The sequence below is a fragment of the Carassius gibelio genome, chromosome A7, assembly GCF_023724105.1.
Source record: "Carassius gibelio isolate Cgi1373 ecotype wild population from Czech Republic chromosome A7, carGib1.2-hapl.c, whole genome shotgun sequence".
Classification (NCBI taxonomy): Eukaryota; Metazoa; Chordata; class Actinopteri; order Cypriniformes; family Cyprinidae; genus Carassius; species Carassius gibelio.
This window is the reverse complement of record NC_068377.1, coordinates 10,364,663-10,386,088: the sequence shown is the minus strand read 5'-3', so window position 1 is coordinate 10,386,088 and position 21,426 is coordinate 10,364,663. Positions and strand designations below refer to the sequence as shown.

Genomic DNA, 21,426 nt, shown 5'->3' with positions numbered 1-21,426 from the left:
ACGATTCACTTTCCTCACGCAGCGAACGACTCGCTTTCCTTAGCGAACGACTCACGCAGCCGGCGACTCACTTTGCGCAGCCGGACACACACTTTGCGCAGCAGGAGACTCACTTTCCGCAGCCGGAGACTCAATTTCCTCTCGCAGCGAACGACTCACTTTCCTCACGCAGCGAACGACTCACTTTCCTCACGAGTCACGCAGCGAGCGACTCACTTTCCTCAGCGAACGATTCACTTTCCTCACCCAGCGAAGTTGAGCGAATGATTCCCTTTCCTCACGCAGCCGGCGACTCACTTTGCGCAGCTGAAGAGTCACTTTCCTCTCTCAGCGGACCACTGACTCTCTCTTCATGTAGGGACCGAATATTATAATTAAAGTGACTTCTATATTGCATCCAAAATAATATTTAGATATATTTAAAATATTCAAAAAGGTGTAAAAAATTTTTTTTTACTTTCATTAAAATATTTCAATAAAATGAAATAATTGCCTATTGCAAATTTATGAATCCATGGTTAACTTTTTTTCTGCAGTCACAGTCTGGGCTATATGTATTGAGACATTTTTACATTTATATTTTGTAAAAAAAATAATAAAAAATAAACCTGAATTGTAATCTAAACATCTGTATTTCCAGACAATTTCATAAATAAGTAGGCTATAATATGTCACACCACAGGCATACTCATGTGATTGGCTTATAAGTAAACAACCACGTGGAGTGCGTTCTTGTGATTGGCTAAAAGAAGGGAGACATCTGATTGGTTGCAGATCATTCCCTGTTTAAAAAAAGGCATTTGTGTGTAGAGCCAAGTCAGAGGAGTCTCAAAATTCACACACAAATGCAGTGAAGTTCACAGACCGCAAGCAGTTTGTAAATCAAGACGTATGTGTGTGTGCATCAGAAATACATTTCTGAATCTTGTTCTGTGCATTTGTAAATGTTGTTTGCATTTCTGAATTGTGTGTGTATTTCTGAATTTTGTGTGCATTTCTGAATTTTGTATGCATCTGTGAATCTTCTGTGCTTTTTACATTTTGTGTGTGCATTTGTAAATTTTGTGCACATTTGTGTATCCTGTGTGTGTATTTATGAATCATGTGTGTGCATGTATGAATCCTGTGTGTGCATATGTGAATGTAGTGTGTGCATTTATCTTTATTGAGACTCTTTTGGCTCCATAGAACTCCTCTGTAGTGAATCAAGCTCTTTGTAGTGAAATTAGCTTTTCTGCCGTAAACAGAGTTTTTGTCTATATTTCTGCCTGCAAATTGATTTGTGTGCTATGTGCTTTGTTTCTTTGTACTTCTAAATATTTGTTGCGCTCTAACATGGGCAAGATTAGTTTGATGTGACATGAAAACAAAAATAAAAATGTTAAAAACACATTCTTTAAATGTATTAAAAAAAAGTTGATGTAGGATATTAGTTTAGATACATAATGAAACAAAAGCCACAAGTCTACAAATACTTCATTTTGAAATTTCAGCATATAATCTCACAAACTGTGAATTTTAACATTTTCTAAGACCATGTCTTGTGTGTTTTTACAGAAGGCTCATACAAGGCTAATAAAATTGATTTATGACCTCTGTAAGCTCTTCTTTGTGCTATTATCCCCTAACCCTAACCTGCATTAGAGCTAGGGTTAGCATCAAGCTACATAAGGCTATTTATGACATTTTTTGTACACTTTTACTCAAAACTCAATTTAAACCCTGATCGAGTGTCTGTAATTACGTACTTTAGTGATCAGATGTGGAATAGTGTTGTTTACTGGTGTAAAAAAGTGGGGGAAGTCTTGGCCTAATGGTTAGAAGGTTGGACTCCCAATCGAAGGGTTGTGGGTTCTAGTCTCGGGCCGGATGGAATTGTGGGTGGGGGGAGTGGATGTACAGTTCTCTCTCCAACTTCAATACCACGACTTAGGTGCCCTTGAGCAAGGCATCGAACCCCCAACTGCTCCCCGGGCGCCGCAGCATAAATGGCTGCCCACTGCTCCGGGTGTGTGCTCACAGTGTGTGTTCACTGCTCTGTGTGTGTGCATTTCGGATGGGTTAAATGCAGAGCACAAATTCTGAGTATGGGTCACCATACTTGGCTGAATGTCACTTCACTAAAAATATGCAATTTTTATGGCCGCACAAGTTTGCATTTCAGATGTACATTTTCAATATTGTTATACACATGCCCCAAATCACAAGAAAATCCCATACCAACCATTTACTAATGTAATCGTGTGTTTATTATTTGGATAATTCGTGGATGCAGAGGTTTCTCTGTGTTGTTGTTGTCAGATATCAACACAGAAGTGTACAGGAAATGCATCACGGGTAGGACGGGGTGGGATATGATGCACAGTTATGATGGACAAGACATGGACGAATCAGGTCTCTGTCAGTGGCAGACGCACACGCGGTTCACTAAACACACAGAGACAGCACTGGGAGCGGATCATTATCATCACATCGCGTAATTCAGTGTAAAAATGAATAGAAATTATAATTCTGTCTGAATAAATATGAAGTAAACATCAGTAAACATATCCATATATCTCCGTGTATATGCAACTTTTGACTATAAACCTGTGTTGATATCTGACCTATTTGACGCTGTTTGTAAGATCAGTTCTGCTTAAAAAGATGCAATCTAACCCTGTTCACATTAAATAAGCCGCTCCCGAGCAGGTTTGAGCTCATGGACCTCTTGCTATGACAGCAACTCCAGGTTCATGCCAAATCATCAACAATCAAATCCACCTAAATGAGTTAGCAATGTACGATGTACGGCCCCTGATTTCAACTGTGGGGAACATTAGGTTAATTTTTTAACTTTTTTGAAAAGGTTCTAATTGGAGCCTTCACATAAAGGTGCAATAATGATCCTCATCAGTTCCTCTTTGAACCTTTTTCTAGATAGCAGTAACATTATTATTGTTGTAGTTGTTATTTTTATTATTTGTATTATTATTATTATACATTACTAATATAATTTCATGATATAGACAGCATGATATAGACAGAACACCATTATTGTCCATAAGCTGTTTAATACCTAAATATGTATTACTGTACAAACAAACTAGCAAACACAAATAAATTCCTTTATTATTATTATTATTATTATTATTATTATTATTATTATTAATAATAATAATAATAATAATAATAATAATAATAATAATAATAATAATAATAACTGGCCATTGTGGGTGGCGTATTGGTTTTTGGTACATTAAAAAATTTTCAATGTATGTTAGATTGTCTCTCAACTTTGAAGCATATTCAAAGTGTAGAGCTGTGTTCACATCATCTACTCCTCCCCTTCCATCATTATTTCTAAAAGAGACTCTGTATCCAAGCCATGTCCAACAGCACAGGGTTGGGCGTATGTAGTTCCTAAATAAGGAGTAAATAATGATATACTATAACAATATTTCGTAGTTAACATGGAATTTATTATTTTTATTTAAAAATTAAGATAAAAAAATATGAGTCAGTAATCTTTGACTTTTTTGAACCTGTTACAATGTAATAGAGGCTTTGAAAAGAAAGATGAGGCAGTTTAAAGATAATAGAGAGGCAAGTAGTCATCAAAAATTAAATTATGAGTGTTTTGGTTGTCCCTCACTAATATTTACCTTACTAAACATCAGTGAGAAAAATTTTATTATAAATATAACAAATTGTAATTAAAAGTATATGACCCAATTAAAGGGAATTTAAGTCATACATTTTTAATTATAAAGTTAGAGTTATAAAGGCAGTTATAAAGTACATACAAACAGTATTATTTTAATTCCACATAAAACCTATATAGGGACAATGGTGTCTTTTTTGAGAATTGATAATAATAATAATTATTATTATTATTATTAAGAATTGATAATAATAGTGCTCTGTTGTCGTCCAGGTTCAGTTCTTCAGGAATGCAATAACGTGAATGGCATATGACCAAGCAATCAATGAAGCTTGCAGCGCCCTCTGTTGGGGCAAATATTCAAAACACGAGTGCTCTTGAAACCAGCAGACTAAACTTCATAAAAAAATATCTTAAAATAAAACATCGTGAGGTGTAGTAACCATGGTATACGCGGAACTCTGGACCAGTAAACAGACTTAATATTGTGGCCACATTCATATTGTGTGTGCTTAAATTTTTTACTATTCTGTGGCCCGTCATTCATTATGTAACTGTGACGAGTGGGGCGGGGCCGAGAGATATGAGAACAGGAGCGAGGCCGGTGTGACTGGAAATGAGCGACACCTGCTCGACCCACTGGTCTTAAGTCCCACGGAAGAGATGGAGTGATATAAAACTGGAGTGACGACAGTTCCCTCATAATATAAAAATGTGCCCAGCCGGTCTAAAAGGTGTTTTGACAACCAGATTCATTATAAAATAATTAGCTTTTGTCAGTTGTCATGTCCTGAGCTGAAATATTATAATAGATGTGAAAGCTGAATGTGGTATGGGGAAAATTTAAAGGATGTACAGCTGTAATATGAAGATAGCCTAGTGAACAAAGTCTATTTGTAGGGGTAATAATTTAAACCCTCTCAGTTTAACAAAGAATAACTTAAACTAAACTATACTAGCTAAAACCTATCTTAGATTTTTGTGATGTTTAATTTGTGTTCTAAAAATTGACAATAATATAGTGTCCTTAAAGGTGAGGTGGTCATGAGTACAGATGAAACACATTGTATCAACTCAAGGCCAACATTTTCAGTTATTTTGGTTAAACTGATGGAGGCCACAACTGCACCTGACATCACAATTAGTAACTGAATAAGAGTAAATACATTAATGTGGAGTATGTGAATGAATAATTTACCAATGTAACAAGCAAATATTGATCTAACTGTGCTCAGTTTAGCCTTTACAGTACATCTTAGAAAAGGTTAATGAAAGAACCTTAAATATGCTAGGTTCTAATATAAACATTTGACCACAACAAAGGTTCTAAGAAGAACTGCCAAATAACCAGTGGATCATTATAGAACCTTTAAATTCAACTTGATAGCTAAAAGTTCGTATTTGCACTTTAAAGTTATTTTTTTAACTCTAAAGGTTTAATGTCATCTAAGAGTGTAGCTTTTCTGTTTTGTCTGATATGCCATTATATAATTTGTTGTTTTGTTTTTGTATTTGTAATTTTTTATTTTCATTTATTTTGCACTTCACATACAGTATACTTTACAGTGTCTCATATATCTTACCTCTGTTTCTCCAGTTTACAGTGTGGATTATGTAGAACATCAGAGAGTAGATTCACTGATGCTCCTAGTTTATTTCTAGTCAGATACAGTTGTCTCAGGTGTGAGGGGTTTGATCTCAGAGCTGAAGCCAGCGCAGCATAACCTTCATCTTTGACTTCACAATCACTCAACCTGTAGAGAACAATGACACTCTTCAGTCACTCAGCTTAGGAAACACTGATAAAAAAAAAATGATATATGATATATATGAATACCTCCTTTTACTGCTTTGGAAAGAATGTACATGCTAAAGTGCTAAATGTGATCATATTTTATCAGTGTAGTGACTGTTGTCAGAGTAACTTACTGAACTGATCTGGATTCTTTAATCACAGGCAGCAGCTTCTGAAGTACTTCATCTGCTGGATTTTGGGCTCCAATAAACTGTTTCAGATTAAACGTATCCATCTTCTGCTCTGATTTCAGCAGTACATAAACCAGAGCTGACCACTGTGAAGAGGAGAGTTTGGTTTCTTCTATTTTTTCAGATCTTAGATAACCCTGGATCTCCTGCATCAGTGAATCATCTCCCAGTTCAATCAGACAGTGGAACAGATTTATGGATCTCTCTGAAGAGTGATTCGCCCTGATCTTCTGTTTGATGAACTCAACTGTTTCCTCTTTGCTGAAGGAAAAGCTTCCTGTCTGTTTCAGTAGTACTGGTAAGAGAGTCTGATTGGACTCCAATGAAAGACCCAGAAGAAAATGCAGGAAAAGGTCCAGATGTCCATTTTTACTCAGTAAAGCTTCATCCACAGCTCTCTGATGCAAATGAGATATGGAATTATATTTCTTCGTATTTAAAACTTTGGTGAAGAGGCTTTGTTCAGTTTGGTCAAACACATTTATGTAGTTTTTTGTAAAGGAGACATGTGCATATAGAGCAGCTAGATGTTCCTGGATGCTAAGATGAACAAAACAGAAGACTTTCCCATGATACAAGCCTGACTCTTCTCTGAAGATCTGAGTGCACAATCCTGAGTACACTGCTGCTTCTGTCTCATCAATGCCACACTCTCTAAGGTCCTCCTCATAGAAGATTATGTTACCTTTCACAAGGTGTTTAAAAGCCAGTTTTCCCAGTTTGACAATCATATCTTCATATTTGACTGTCTTGTCATTGTCCTTCTGATGTTTGAAGTTGGTCTGAAGGATCAGGAAGTGTGTGTACATTTGAGTGAGAGTTTTGGGAATCTCTCCACTCTCTGCTTGACTCAAAATCTTCTCCAGAACAGCGGCTGAGATCCAGCAGAACACTGGGATGTTGCACATGATGTAGAGGCTCCTTGATGACTTCAGGTGCGAGATGATTGTATTGGCCAGACTCTGATCACGGATTCTCTTTCTGAAGTATTTCTCCTTCTCTGGATCATTGAAGCCTCGTACTTCTGTCACTCGATGGACACACTCCGAGGGGATAAGATCAGCTGCAGCTGGTCTGGAGGTGATCCAGATGAGAGCAGAAGGAAGCAGATTCCCCACAATGAGGTTCATCAGCAGCACGTCCACTGAGACTGATTCAGATATATTATACAGTTTCACTTTACTCTTAAAGTCCAAAGTCAGACGGCACTCATCCAGACCATCAAAGATGAACAGCACTTTAGATTCATCACAGGATATTTCAATTTCTTTTGTTTCAGGGAAAAAGACATGAAGCAGATCTGAAAGACTGAGTGTTTTGTCTTTCATTAGGTTGATTTCTCTGAAAGGAAGTGGAAATATGAGCTGGACGTCCTGATTTTCTTTCCCTTCAGCCCAGTCCATGATCAACTTCTGCACAGAGACTGTTTTTCCAATGCCAGCAACTCCTTTTGTCAGCACAGTTCTGATGGCTTTGTCTTGTCCAGGTAAAGGTCTAAAGATGTCATTGCATTTGATGGCTGTGTCCTCTGTTGCTGTTCTCCTGGATTGTGTCTCAATCTGTCTCACCTCATGCTCACTACTGATCTCTCCACTCTCACTCTCTGTGATGTAGAGCTCTGTGTAGATCTCATTCAGGAGAGTTGGGTTTCCCTGTATCGCTGTTTTTTCATACAGACACTGATTCTTCTTCCTCAGTTTTGATTTAAGCATTTTTTGGATCAGTTGAAAGTTATGACTGAAATATTAAAAAACAAAGTACAACATAAATAAAGAGGGAAAATGGTAATAAAATAAATGAACACATGTTTATCAAATAATTAAGCAATATCATCTGACCAAGAGTACTGTTCAAATATCATCATGGCAGTGATTTGTCTGTAGCACAAGGCTGCTGGTGATCAAAGTTGTGCTGATATGCAGATCAACAGCCTGATTGTGAGTCTGATTCAATAGTTCAATAACACATTTTAGAGGCAACATTGCCAATTACTTTCTTTCTTTTTACTTTGCTAATGAAAACAGCATCGGGCCACAACAAAAATTATAATTTGAGCATCTCAGAGCAAAACACAGATGTTTCATTATGGAACAAATTTGCATTTTTTTATATATCGATCTATCTGAACAAAACTGTTGTACCTCAGAGCAGCTGATGTGTGCTCATTTAAATATTCAGACAAATATTCTATAATTTATTTTTATGAGATCTTTAAAATCCTCAAATTTTTATGAACACATTTGAAACATTTTCATCTTTTCCAATATATATATATATATATATATATATTAATTAAAAATGTCATAAGTTAAATTATGTAAGACACTTTGGAAAGAAACTAATGAAAACAAAAGCAACATTCCCATAACACCCGATGTACTTGCTACATCATTAGAAGAATGGCATCTACGCTAATATTAGTCTGTTTCTCTCTTATTCCGAGGTCACCATAGCAACCAGATCCAGTCTGTTTCCAGATCAGAGGGTCACTGCAGTCACCCGGATCCCTGTACGTATCTTGACCGGATGGTGGATCAGCACCTAGAAAGGACCTCTACATCCCTGAAAGACAGCGGAGACCAGGACAACTAGAGCCCCAGATACAGATCCCCTGTAAAGACCTTGTCTCAGACAACCACCAAGATAAGCCTGGAATTGAACTGCTGGTTTCGTCTGGTCATAGGAGAACTGGCCCCCCAACTGAGCCTGGTTTCTCCCAAGCTTTTTCTCCATTCTGTCACCGATGTAGTTTTGGTTCCTTGCCGCTGTCGCCTTTCGCTTGCTTAGGTGGGGTCACTTCATTTACAGCGATAAACTTGATTGTAAATGAATGCACAGACACTATTTAAACTGAACAGAGATGACATCACTGAATTCAATGATGAACTGCGTTTAACAGTCATTTTGCATTATTGACACACTGTTTTCCTAATGAATGTTGCTCAGTTGCTTTGACGCAATGTATTTTGTTTAAAGCGCTATATAAATAAAGGTGTGAAGTTGACCCCCACCCAACGCAAAACTTAGGCCAAATAGTCTCCATCATTTGTGCTGTAAAAAAATAGTTTCTGCTGCTTGGGTTTTTAAGATATTAAAATCATTTTTAATGGTAATTTTCTGAGGTCACTCAGGCCCCCCAAGTGGTCCGAATTCACCCCAAATTATGTTTATTAACAAGGTTTGGGAGAAGTGTGTCAGATACTTAACCTAATCTACACCGGTGGAGCACATTCAAGTTATTAATCAGCAGGGGCAGACTGGCCATCTGGACGTTCTGGAGAAGGAGAAACCGAAACTGCCATATACAGCCCACATTGTCTTTTAATATGGCCTGCTGGATCATTTTAGACTCGGATGATCAATTTAAAAATATTTGAAATGTAAGTTAAAGATTGCTTTCAGTTTATAATGTTAATACTATCTCCAACCAGGAGAGGTCGCTATAGTTCCCAGCCGCTCCCCATATTAATTTCAACGCAGTAAACATTTGCTAACATTAGCAAATAACTGGAAAAACTGAAGCTGAAAAACTGAAAAAAAAGGAAACCATGAAAACAGCATTTTCCATTTTTATATATTTTTTTTTTACGAGTTCAAGGGTATACTTATATGTTTGAGGTGTTTGGAAATCTGTTATTTAAAGCTGCGGTAGGTAACTTTTGACGCTCTAGCGGTTAATAAACAGAACTGCTTGCGTCTTGCGGAAGAACATTGTAGCCGGAACTACTTCTCTCTGTTTATGTCTATGAAGAATCACAAAGGTACTGGGTTACTCCGCCGCGGTACCCCCGAAGCAATCTGAAATATAAACACTTATTATAGGTGCACCCTAGTGATTCAGGACAAGCCAAAAACACGGTTTGGAAAATGGATTCATAGTGTACTCGCTTATTATATACATTTTTCTACATTTTGAACATAAACAAAGTTACGGACCGCAGCTCTGATTGGTTATTTTTTACCGGGAGCGATGGAGTTTCTGCAAATGGCAATAGGACCACTGGGAGGAGCCAGAGGAGCTTGATTTTTTCACAGATTATCTGCCTCATATTCTACTGTCAGGACATAATGACAGATTTAACAAATATGTAAAAAATATATTTTTACAAAAGTTACCTACTGCAGCTTTAAATCGTCATTACACCATTTCGCACAGACAGAAACGGGGACACCAGAGTTGCACTTGCCTCAAATTTAAAAGTTAAAATGCAATGTCAACAAAAGCTTTTTGCGAAATGCATGACAGAAATTTTTGAACTGAACTATGTTTTTAAGGTTTCCGCGGGTCCTTAAAAATGGTACAGAAAGTTTTAATTTTAAGAGGTCTTAAATTTGGGGACAGAAAGACAACAATTGCAATATGTAGATTAAACTTTAAAAGGCTATGACTTCACTGAATAAACTTGAGAACTGCGTTTCACATGCAGTCAAGCACACTGTTTTGTTCTGTTGTTACCAGGGCAATTGTCTGCTAGATCCAAAAGTGAAACCTTCTGCAGAGAACGAATTTGCTTTTTCAATAAACCTGTCTATATTTTTGCTACATTTAAACATTTTAAAATATAAACCAGTGGATCGACAAAAAGCTTATACATTATAAAGATATAAACAATTAAGACATTAAGATATACAGTATTTATGTAATTTTATATAATAATTGATTAATAATAATTGTTTGAATTAACATAATAATTGATACTTTTGACTCTTCCCTTTTCTTAAAAAATTGCTTAAAGGCTGAAATGTGATGTGCGGTCTTTATAGCTCTCAAATTTAATTTAAAAAATCTGCAGTTACCTGTTTATTTTATGGTACCGTTTGGAATAATTATTTACTTATTTATTTATTTATTTATTTATTTATTTATTTTTAATAAGCCCTTTTTAACTGTCCTCTTATGTTGCTTTGAGAATGTTCTGTAGGCCTCTAATAAAAAATAGGATCTCTGTACATTTGTTTGTTGCAAATTTATAGACAATGCAATTGAGATGTTTATTTGTTGTGGTGATATTGCTGTCAACTGACAACAAAGTTTTAATTCTGAATAAGTTTAACTGCACAAGTTTGATAGTTAATAAAATGTAAAAAAAAAAAAAAAAAAAAAAATCTGTTATGCTTAATTTCTGTCAATAAAAAGTAAATTGAGTGAGACGATGTACTGTAAAAGGTGTGTGAACATGGATTAGTAATCTGGCCCCTTGGTATAAAGGGAAAAAATGCTGGACCTCATCTCTATAGCATCCCTGCTATAGAGCACATAGCCTATGAGCACTATATTAAAATCCCACCCCTAGTCCGAAGTTCACTGTTATTTATTACTTTGCATTTTCTGACATGGATAATACAGAGAAAGCAGCGATTCTACAATGGGTTACATTTGAGAGATATTGAGTTAGAAAATAGAGAAAATTAAATTGCCTATAAGGTGATAAGGTCTGATTAACGTGACACACACACACACACACACATAAACAGAGAGAGAGAGATGTGAATACTCAAACTGAAGAATTATTTTGTTTCAGGTTTGTACTGTAGATTCCAGGTTTATACTTATGATTGTCATATTATACATTTTGTGTTCTGCTCATTTTCTATAGGTTAAGTATTTTCGTACAATAATACATTTATTTCAACCCCCTACTGGAAAAAAAGAGAAACCATCACATAATTTGTAATGGTTTTACTGTTTATAATTGTATTGGTTTTAATGGAAACTGTAATGGTGCCTTTTGGTCTCTACTGTTAATTGGTCGCCTTCTGTTGGTGACTTTTGTTAAAATCACTAAATCCTAATGTAATATGTCCTAAAACACACTACACGATAACATTATTTGGTTAAAAGTTGATGGTTTGTAGTTGTATTTGTTGTGGAAATCATTCAAATTTCTGTGATGGTTTCTATTGTTTTTGTCAGCAGGGTCACCATGGGTTTTGTGATCTTATTTGCCATAAATGTGACAGGAATGCTCTAACATTGTGAGATAGAAGCGACTGTTTGTAGTTGTGGTGGGTTTTTTGGGGGGCCCAGGGCCGTTTTTCACTCCCAGTCCTTCCCTGGACATGACCATTGGACAATGAAATTCTCACTGAGTCAGCGGGGTCAGAAAAAAACAGTTGGAGAAGAAAAGACGCATTAACAGCAAAATAATTAAGAATTAATGTGAAGAATTAGATGTGAAACTATCAGGAAACATTTAGTCTCCAGCGCCCGCATTTTCCAGAACTGCAGCCATCCTGGAGACTTCAGAATTACAAGCTGTCAGGTACTCAGAGACTTTGCTTGGGTCAAAAAAAAAAAAAAAAAATGACCCTCACTTAATAAGAATCACATGCTGAAGTGTTTTGAAATACATGAAGACTATTTTTTATAGGCTTTATGGACAGATAAGTTGAGTGTGACTCAACCAGCAAGGACCAGCATCACATTCTTTTATACCACTGTTTGAATATGTTTATATATATATATATATATATATATATATATATATATATATATATATATATATATATATATATATATATATATATATATATGAAACCTAAGAATAAGAAACTAAATTAACCTTTAAATTAAAAGTCAACCATTTTTAATCATCACTACTCACTTAAGCTTCTCCAGTTTACAATGTGGATCCTCCTTCAGATCAGAGAGCAGATTCACATTTGAGTCTCTTAGTTTATTTCCAGACAGATCCAGTTCTCTCAGGTGTGAGGGGTTTGATCTCAGAGCTGAAGTCAGAGCAGAACAACCTTCATCTGTGACTCCACAATCACTCAACCTGTAGAGAACAATGACACTCTTCAGTCTCTCAGTTCAGGATCTACAGCTCAGATCAGCAGCAACTTCACAATCAGAAAGAGAAACTGATTAACAGATCCAGTTCAGACAGAGTTCATTTCAATACCCTAAATAAAGTGTTGTGTTTTTCTTTACATGATAACCCTACAATTTACAACACTTCTGTATGATGTGAAAACATACTGAAACATGGAAACATATTTTCTACAGCTGAGTGTGAGCCTTTATCATTTCTGTTCAGTGTTCAAGTATAGGGCCACAGACGAGCATATCCCTTTTCTTGTGAATATGAGCCTTCTCCTGTCCTCATATAATGTTAGAAAAATGTATTTTTATGTATATTAAAGGAAAAAAGATTAAGGGTGTAACTATTAAGGTTCAATTCACAATTTTTGAAATCACTATTCGACTCTCTCATATTACTACAAATAAGTCATTTCAGATGTTGACAAATTCCACATTTGAAAATAAAAGTATTAAGTACATTAAATTAGTATAATTAAGCTAATGATTATTATTCAATCAGGACCATTTCCATCAAATATATTTATGACAATTATATTGCATAACGTTAGTGTTGGCGGTATGGTTATGTTCTGGGCAACACTCTATATGCCTGTCCGATCGAGGAGAGCAGCAAGAACAGATCTATTATATGCATACATAATTACAATTAACAATTACATGAGTTGTAAATTAAACGTTAAAGAGAATGCTTCCAATTAAGTGACTGTAAAGAAAGAAACAAAAGTTAGATCGGATTACAGGTTCAGTTGGTGAAGTTAGAGTTGGAAGAGGGAGTTAATTGCAAGCAGCGATGCGATGGAAGAGATGCTGAAGAATGGGAACTGGTACACACTGGATTGGTACACGTCAGGCTGTCAGCTGATGCAAGCTTGACTAACGTGGTCTGCCTGAACTAGCGTGATGCTGAATATTAATAATTTAAAACAGTATGTAGCCTTCAAATATTTTTCACTTAAGTAACATTGTTTTAAAAAGATCAAATGAAACCTCATATAGAACAAATTATAAGTCTATTAATCAGCATTTACACTCCAAGATCTATTGACATCAGATTTTATTATTATCATTTTCATTATCATTATCATTATCATTATCATTATCATTATTATTATTATTTGTCCCATCCATTGCTATGGTTATCACTGTGGCAATCCAAATTTCTGATTTAGATTTAAAGTATAAATATGATTTAAATATGGTTGTCACTCCAGAAAATTTGCAATGTGTAATAAGTAGCAATAAAAACAATAAGAACCAAAAGGGTAACACTTTATAATAACGTTCAGTTGTCAACTAAGCGTCATTTATAAGTGATTTATAAGTATTTCAACACTGTGAGATAATAGTATAGTGTTGACATTTCAATGATTTATAATTGGTTAATAATATATTAACTAGTAACTTATTAAAGGTGCTGTAGGGAACTTCTGTAAAAAAATATTTTTTACATATTTATTAAACCTGTCATTATGTCCTGACAGTAGAATATGAGACATATAATCTGTAAAAAAAAATCAAGCTCCTCTGGCTCCTCCCAGTGGTCCTATTGCCATTTGCAGAAACTCCATCGTTCCCGGTAAAACATAACCAATCAGAGCTGCGGTCCGTAACTTTGTTTGTGTTCAAAATGTAGAAAAATGTATATGATATGCGAGTACACCATGAATCCATTTTCCAAACCGTGTTTTTGGCTTGTCCTAAATCACTAGGGTGCACTTATAATAAGTGTTTATATTCGGACTATTTTAGATTGCTTCGGGGGTACCACGGTGGAGTAACCCAGTACCTTTGTGATTCTTCATAGACATAAACAGAGAGAAATAGTTCCGGCTACAATGTTCTTCCGCAAGACGTAAGCAGTTCTGTTTATTAACCGCTAGAGCGTCGAAAGTTCCCTACCGCAGCTTTAACCATTTACCAAGTATATGTTTGATTATTTCATAATATGCTATTTTTTAAGATAACATGACAGATTGGTAAATTGTTAGCACATTACTTAATCATTTGTGAATTTTAGTCATTTTTGTAAATGATTAGTTAACCATCATCTAATCACTTGTAAATTATTTATTACTCAATCTACAAAACAAAGATAAACATTAACAAATCACTTATTAATCATTTATGAACACTTAGTTATGTTTTGTAAATGAGTAGTTCAACATTAACTAATCACTTTTACAGTTGAAACCAGATATTTACATACACTTACGAAAAAAAACACAAAAACTTTTATTTCTTTACTGTCATACATTAAATCAGAGTAAACTTTTTCTGTTTTAGATCAATAAATATTAACATATTTTTTGCATTTGTTAAATGTCAGAATTGAGCGAGGGAGTACTTTTATGTATTTTTTTATCACTTTCATCAAAATCAGAAGTATACATACACTAAGTTTAATGTGTCTTTAAGCAAAAAAGAAAACTCCAGATGATCTCCATTATGAGCTTAAGAACCTTCTGATAGGTTAATTGATTCCATTTGAGTTAATTGGTGGCACACCTGTGGATGCATATAAAGGCACACCTTAAACACAGAGCCTCTTTCTTTGACATCATGGCAAAATCAAGAGAAATCAACCAAGACATCAGGAAAAGAATTGTGGACCTCCACAAGTGTGGCTCATCCTTAGGTGCAATTTCCAGATGCCTGAAGGTCCCACGTTCATCTGTTCAGACAATAATACGCAAGTATAAAAAACATGGAAATGTACAACCATCATATCGCTCAGGAAGGAGACGGATTCTGAGTCCCAGAGAGGAACGTTTTTTGGTGCGAACTGTGCGAATCAACCCCAGGACAACAGCAAAAGACCTTGTAAAGATGATAGCTGAAACTGGTAAGACTGTGTCATTATCCACAGTAAAACGAGTCCTGTACCACCATGAGCTAAAAGGTTACTCTGAGAGGAGAAAACCATTACTTCAAAACCACCATAAAAAAGCCAGACTACAGTTTGCCACTGCACATGGGGAAAAAAATCTTAATTTCTGGAGAAACGTCCTGTGGTCTGACGAAACAAAAATTGAACTGTTCGGCCATAATGATAAACGGTATATTTGGAGGAAAAAGGGCGAAGCTTTGGAGCCTCAGAACACCATCCCAACCGTGAAGTATGGGGGTGGTAGTATAATGTTGTGGGGATGCTTTGCTGCAGAAGGGACTGGTGCACTTCACAAAATAGATGGCATCATGAGAAAATAAATTTTTGTGGATATATCGAAGCAACATCTGAAGACATCAGCAAGGAAGTTAAAGCTTGGGTGCAAATGGGTCTTCCAAATGGACAATGACCCCAAGCATAGCCATCCAAGTGGCTCAAGGACAACAAAGTCAAGGTATTGAAATGGCCATCACAAAGCCCTGATCTCAATCCCATAGAAAATTTGTGGGCGGCACTGAAAAGGCAAGTGCGAGCAAGAAGGCCTACTAACCTGACCCAGTTGCACCAGTTCTGTCAAGAGGAGTGGGCCAAAATTCCAGCAAACTATTGGAAGGAAGCTTGTGGAAGGATACCCAAAACGTTTGGCCCAAGTCAAACAGTTTCGGGGCAATTCTACCAAATACTAAGTAAGTGTATGTATATTTGATAAAAAAAAATACATACAAATTATCCCTCGCTCGATTCTGACATTTAACAAATGCAAAAAAATATGTTAATATGTATTGATCAAAAACAGAATAAGTTAACTCTGATTTAATGTATGACAGTAAAGACATAAAAGTTTTTGTGTTTTGTTCTGAAGTGTATGTAAATATCTGGTTTCAACTGTAAATGCCTTATAACTGAATGTTATTATAAAGTGTTACGATCTTTATTATGAACTAATGATAACAAAGCCATAAATGGCTGGCCACTGCTCCGGGTGTGTGTTCACTGCTGTATGTGTGCACTTTGGATGCAGAGCACAAATTCTGGGTATGGGTCACCATACTTGGCTGTATGTCCCGTCAGATTTTTTTTATGATGTGTTCAGGTATTTACTAATCAAAACTTATAAATCAAAACATTAACAAACATATGCTTAAGTTGTATCTCTGTTCACACTTCGTGTTAATTTTCTGACGTGGATAAAACTCTACAGATGATTCTACATAAGAACTACAATGTAAACTATTTGTAAATATGTATTTGTGAGTACCAGAGTGTGTGTGTTTGATCCAGAGAGATAATTTACCAGAGTATCTTCAGTTTACAGCGAGGATCCTTCAGTAGATCAGAGAGCAGGTTCACTCCTGATGCTCCTAGTTTGTTTCTAGATAGATCCAGATATCTCAGGTGTGAGGGGTTTGATCTCAGAGCTGAAGCCAAAGCAGCACAACCTTCATCTGTGACTCCACAATCCTTCAACCTGTAGAGAACAATGACACTCTTCAGTCTCTCAGTTCAGAATCTACAGCTCAGATCAGCAGCAACTTCACAATCAGAAAGAGACCACAACATGTTTAGCATATCCAGTCTAAAACCTTGTCTTTATATTAACTTTAAATTAAAGGGATGGTTGAAATAATAATACAAAAATGTATAGGTTAGATTTTGTTTATGTGGTGCAGTCTAACATGTGTTCATGCTTTGTTAAAAAAAAATGTACAGATGTAAATTCTTCCTACTACTTGTCCACTTGATCCGATCACCACTCACCTCCTTCAAGCGTTTTCTTCTTAAGTCATACCTTCACTTACTCACATTATCAACTCTTCTCTTCACTCTGGAACATTTCCCTCATCATTTAAGCAGGCTCGGGTAAGCCCACTGCTTAAGAAATTATCTCTAAATCCAGCACTTCTAGAAAACTACAGACTGGTATCCCTTCTTCCAATGATTGCAAAGACACTTGAGCGAGCTGTGTTCAACCAGCTCTCTATGTTTTTTGTACAGAACAACCTCCTGGACAGCAATCTGGCTTCAAAAGAGCCCACTCAACTGAGACTGCCCTGGTCTCAGTTAATTAAGCCCTGGGACTGGCAAAAGCAGCTTCAAAAGCCTCAGTACTCATCTTGCTGGATCTGTCTGCTGCTTTTGACACCATTAATCACAAGATTCTCCTGTCCACCCTCAGAAAGATGGGCATCTCTGGAACTGCTTTCCTGTGGTTTAAGTCCTACCTCTCCGATAAATCCTTCAGGGTGTCTTGGAGGGGTGAAGTTTCTAAGTCACAACAACTTGCTACTGGGGTTCCTCAAGGCTCAGTACCACTTCTCTTTTCCATCTACATGACGTCATTAGGATCTGTCATTCAGAAGCATGGCTTTGCCTATCACTGCTATGCTGATGACACTCAACTCTACTTCTCATTCCAACCAGTTGGCCAGATGGTAGTTGCTCACATTTCAGCCTGTCTGAGTGACATTCCTAGCTGTATGAATGACTATCACCTTCAGCTCAACCTTACTAAGACAGAACTGCTGGTTGTTCCAGCTAACCCATTGTTTCATCAGAACTTCTCTATACAGCTGGGTTCGCCAACCATTACTCCTTTCAGGACAGCCAGAAACCTAGGAATTGTGATGGATCATAAACTAACAGACCATGCTGCTACAATGACCTGGTCCTGCAGATTTGCCTTATACAACATTATGATATTAGACCCTTCAGATCAAATTCAAGGTACTGATGCTTGCCTACAAGACGACCACTGTATAATATCGTAATTGATTTAACGGTTTGCGATTTTATATTATCGATTATACTGTATAGCAAAAAGCAAACACAAAACACACCTACAGAGTGCACGGATACATTGGGTGAAGAAGTCTAGCAGGTTAGACTAGTGCTCTGTTTCGTTCTTGAATTAATCAATCGTTTAAATGATTTGGTTCAGTCGTAATGATTCCTTTAATAGTGACTTTCTGCCAACTGCTGGTGGTTTTAATTTCACAATAAAAAAAAAAGAAACACATGATTTTCAACATACTGTACATTACTGTTTCTCCTCTATTCCCCGCCTTCTGAAACACATTGATTTTCACAAGGCTCATCACTCTGAAAAGCGAGGTGTGCTCTGATGGGCAAGCTATCCTGTGCGTTGTGATTGGCCGAATACCTCAGCCGTGTGAGGGATATGTTATGCCCCTTAAAGGGTTAGTTAATCCAAAAATGAAAATTATGTCATTAATGACATAAGGGTCAGTTAGAATTTGTTGAAGCATCAAAAATACATTTTGGTCCAAAAATGATGACTTTAGCATTGTATTCTCTTCCGGGTCTGTTGTGAGTGCGTCCACAATGCTGCTGATGTATGACGCTGCTGATATGTTTTCTGGTGCGCCCAGTAACAAAGATAACACGTCAGCAGCGTCATACGTCAACAGCGCCACTGCAGTGTTGTGAACGCGCTCACAACAGACATGGAAGAGAAGAGAAGTCAAGTTACTTTTATTTATATAGCGCTTTAAACAAAATACATTGCATCGAAGCAACTGAACAACATTCATTAGGAAAACAGTGTGTCAATAATAGAAAAATGACAGTTAAAGGCAGTTCATCATTGAAGTCAGTGATGTCATCTCAGTTCAGTTTGAATAGTGTCTGTGAAATCATTTGCAATCAAGTCAATGATAACGTGTAAATGAAGTGAACCCAACTAAGCAAGCCAGAGGCGACAGTGGCAAGGAACCAAAATTCCATCTTTGACGGAATGGAGAAAAATGCTGAACAAAGTCGTAATTTTTGGACCAAAATGTATTTTCAGTGCTTTAACCCTTGTGCATTGTTCAAATTCACTACCCTTTCGTTATGTTCGTGGATGAAAACATCCACTCAATCAAACTGCTGTAAAAATTTGTCAGATTCATATATATATATTTATATATATATATATATATATATGACTCACACAAAATGACTTATTTTCAATATAAAAGTAATTGTGGCTGGAATTTTTTTTTTTTTTTTTTTTTTTTACTTTTTATAACAGTCTTGGGCATGTCAAAGATTAGTAACAAGATTGGCTTTGATGCATTTTTAGTTTTTGTGCACCATTAGGTTTACATTTTTTCTCCCTAATTTGTTGTTGGTGGCTGTTTTTGCCCCATTGACTTCCATTATAACGAAATTTTTTAATTGCAAAGCCATGACACCATGTAATCATGCATTCTTGATTGTTTGTGGTTTTGGAAAGTTTGGGAAGAGGTAAAATTTGTTATTTTTACAGTTTATCACTAGGTGTGGCCATTAACCCTTTAGATAGGCTTGTGCAAAAAAAGCTTACTTTCTGACTTGTATATGAAGCTATATGGAGTATAACAGCATATTATATTGTGTGTGTATGTGTGTGTAAGAAAGAGAGAGAGAGAGAGTGTGTGAGAGAGACCTTTTGTGCACTTACCTTGACGTATTTGAGAAAATCAAAATGTACACCTCAGCTCTCAGAACTACATGGAGTAAACAGAAGTGTATTTATGCACCTGCTGCCTTTTGATGGTGGTGATAAGTATAGACTAAACAAAAGCAAAGTATGTGGATTTAAAAACTTGCATGCCATTGTGCTGGTCATTTAATGGTGAGAAGAGCAGCAAGCAACACGAGAAAGGGCTTGACTTGTACTGAAGTTTTAAAAATGATTATGCAGCTTGACCCCTCCAGGGAGCTGCAGCTTATAAGTTGGTATTGCATTTTGGTTCATAATACAGTATGTTCATAAATTTGATGCAAAGTAAAAAAAAATTACAGGATTTTAAGGTTTTAAACTGGCTTTACCATCAAGAAAAGGCGAGCATTTCACACATAGACCATCCGTACTTTTCACAGTCAAAAGGCAGCAGGTGCATAAACAGGTGCATACTTCATTTTTTATTGTTTACTCTTGAGAGCTGAGGTGCATATTTGGATTTTTTTAAGATACATCAAGGTAAGTGCACAAAGGTCTCTCTCACACCCTCTCTTTCTCTCTCTCTCACACACACACAAACACTATAATTTGCTGTTATACTCCATATACAAGCCAGAAACTAAGCCTTTTTTTTGCACAGGCCTATCTAAAGGATTAATGGTCTCACCAAGTGATCAACTGTAAAAATAAAATAATAAATTTTACCACTTCCCAAAAGGAAAAAAACCCCATAAACAATCAAGAATGCATGATCATATGGTGTCATGGCTTTGCAAACAAAAAATGTCATTATAATGGAAGTCAATGGGGCAAAAACAGCCAACAACAACACATTAGGGAGAAAAAATTAAAATCTAATGCTGCACAAAAACTAACAATGCTTCAAAGCCAATATTGTTACTAATATTTGACATGCCCAAGACTGTAATAAAAGGTAAAAAATATCCAGTCCACAATCACTTTTTAAATTGAAAATATGTAAATTCTTGGATTTTTAAAAAACATTTGGTTGTTTTGATCGGGACTGAGGTTGATTAATAGATTTATGCAAAAAAAAAAATATATATATTTATCTGATACATTTTTACTAGGGATGCACTGAATCCAGATTTTTGGGGTCCGGCCGAATACCGAATCCACTGTTTAAGATTCGGCCAAATCCGAAACCGAATACCGAATCCTACTCGCATCCTCATTCCATTAACACAGTAAAACACATTAATGAAGTAAACAATGTCCACAGCAATGTATTTTTCATTTAATTTTATTTTAACTGTAAAAAAAGAAAAAGAATAGGCAAGATTATGCCATGATGACAAGTGAGAAAAACTTTTTTGTTTAATAAAAAAAAAAAAAAAACATGACGCTCTGCATTAACAGGTAACAGCCGGTTGCAAGTGTGGGAATGGATGTCCCCAGCAGTACTGAAAAGTCTTTCACTGGGCACAGAGGCAGATTTTTGCCATTTTTGCCAGCATTGGAAATCATTGCTGGTTTGTCTTCCACCACTGAAGAGTATCCTCTCTAAGATGAATCAAAGGCTCACTGAAAAAAAACGCTTTTCTCCACGTCAGCACCCGATGTGACTGGCTGGTTCTGTATTTCTGTGTCTTCATGGAGAGAGCAGGTCATGGTTG

The 21,426-nt window shown here is 36.2% G+C and overlaps 1 protein-coding gene across 9 annotated transcripts in view; it reads right to left on the bottom strand.

Annotated features, from left to right (window-relative positions):
- Positions 1 to 21,426, bottom strand: part of LOC128017684 (NACHT, LRR and PYD domains-containing protein 1a) — a 105,777-nt gene that overhangs the window by 5,704 nt on the left and 78,647 nt on the right. For 8 of the 9 annotated variants that reach the window (XM_052603118.1, XM_052603122.1, XM_052603121.1 and 5 more), the window contains 4 exons: positions 16,637 to 16,810; positions 12,235 to 12,408; positions 5,573 to 7,366; positions 5,227 to 5,397 (listed from right to left, as the gene is read on the bottom strand). In XM_052603118.1, the coding sequence (XP_052459078.1) occupies positions 5,227 to 5,397; positions 5,573 to 7,366; positions 12,235 to 12,408; positions 16,637 to 16,810 (2,313 nt within the window). The remainder of the gene's footprint in view (positions 1 to 5,226; positions 5,398 to 5,572; positions 7,367 to 12,234; positions 12,409 to 16,636; positions 16,811 to 21,426) is intronic. The other variant, XM_052603128.1, reaches the window with a different exon arrangement.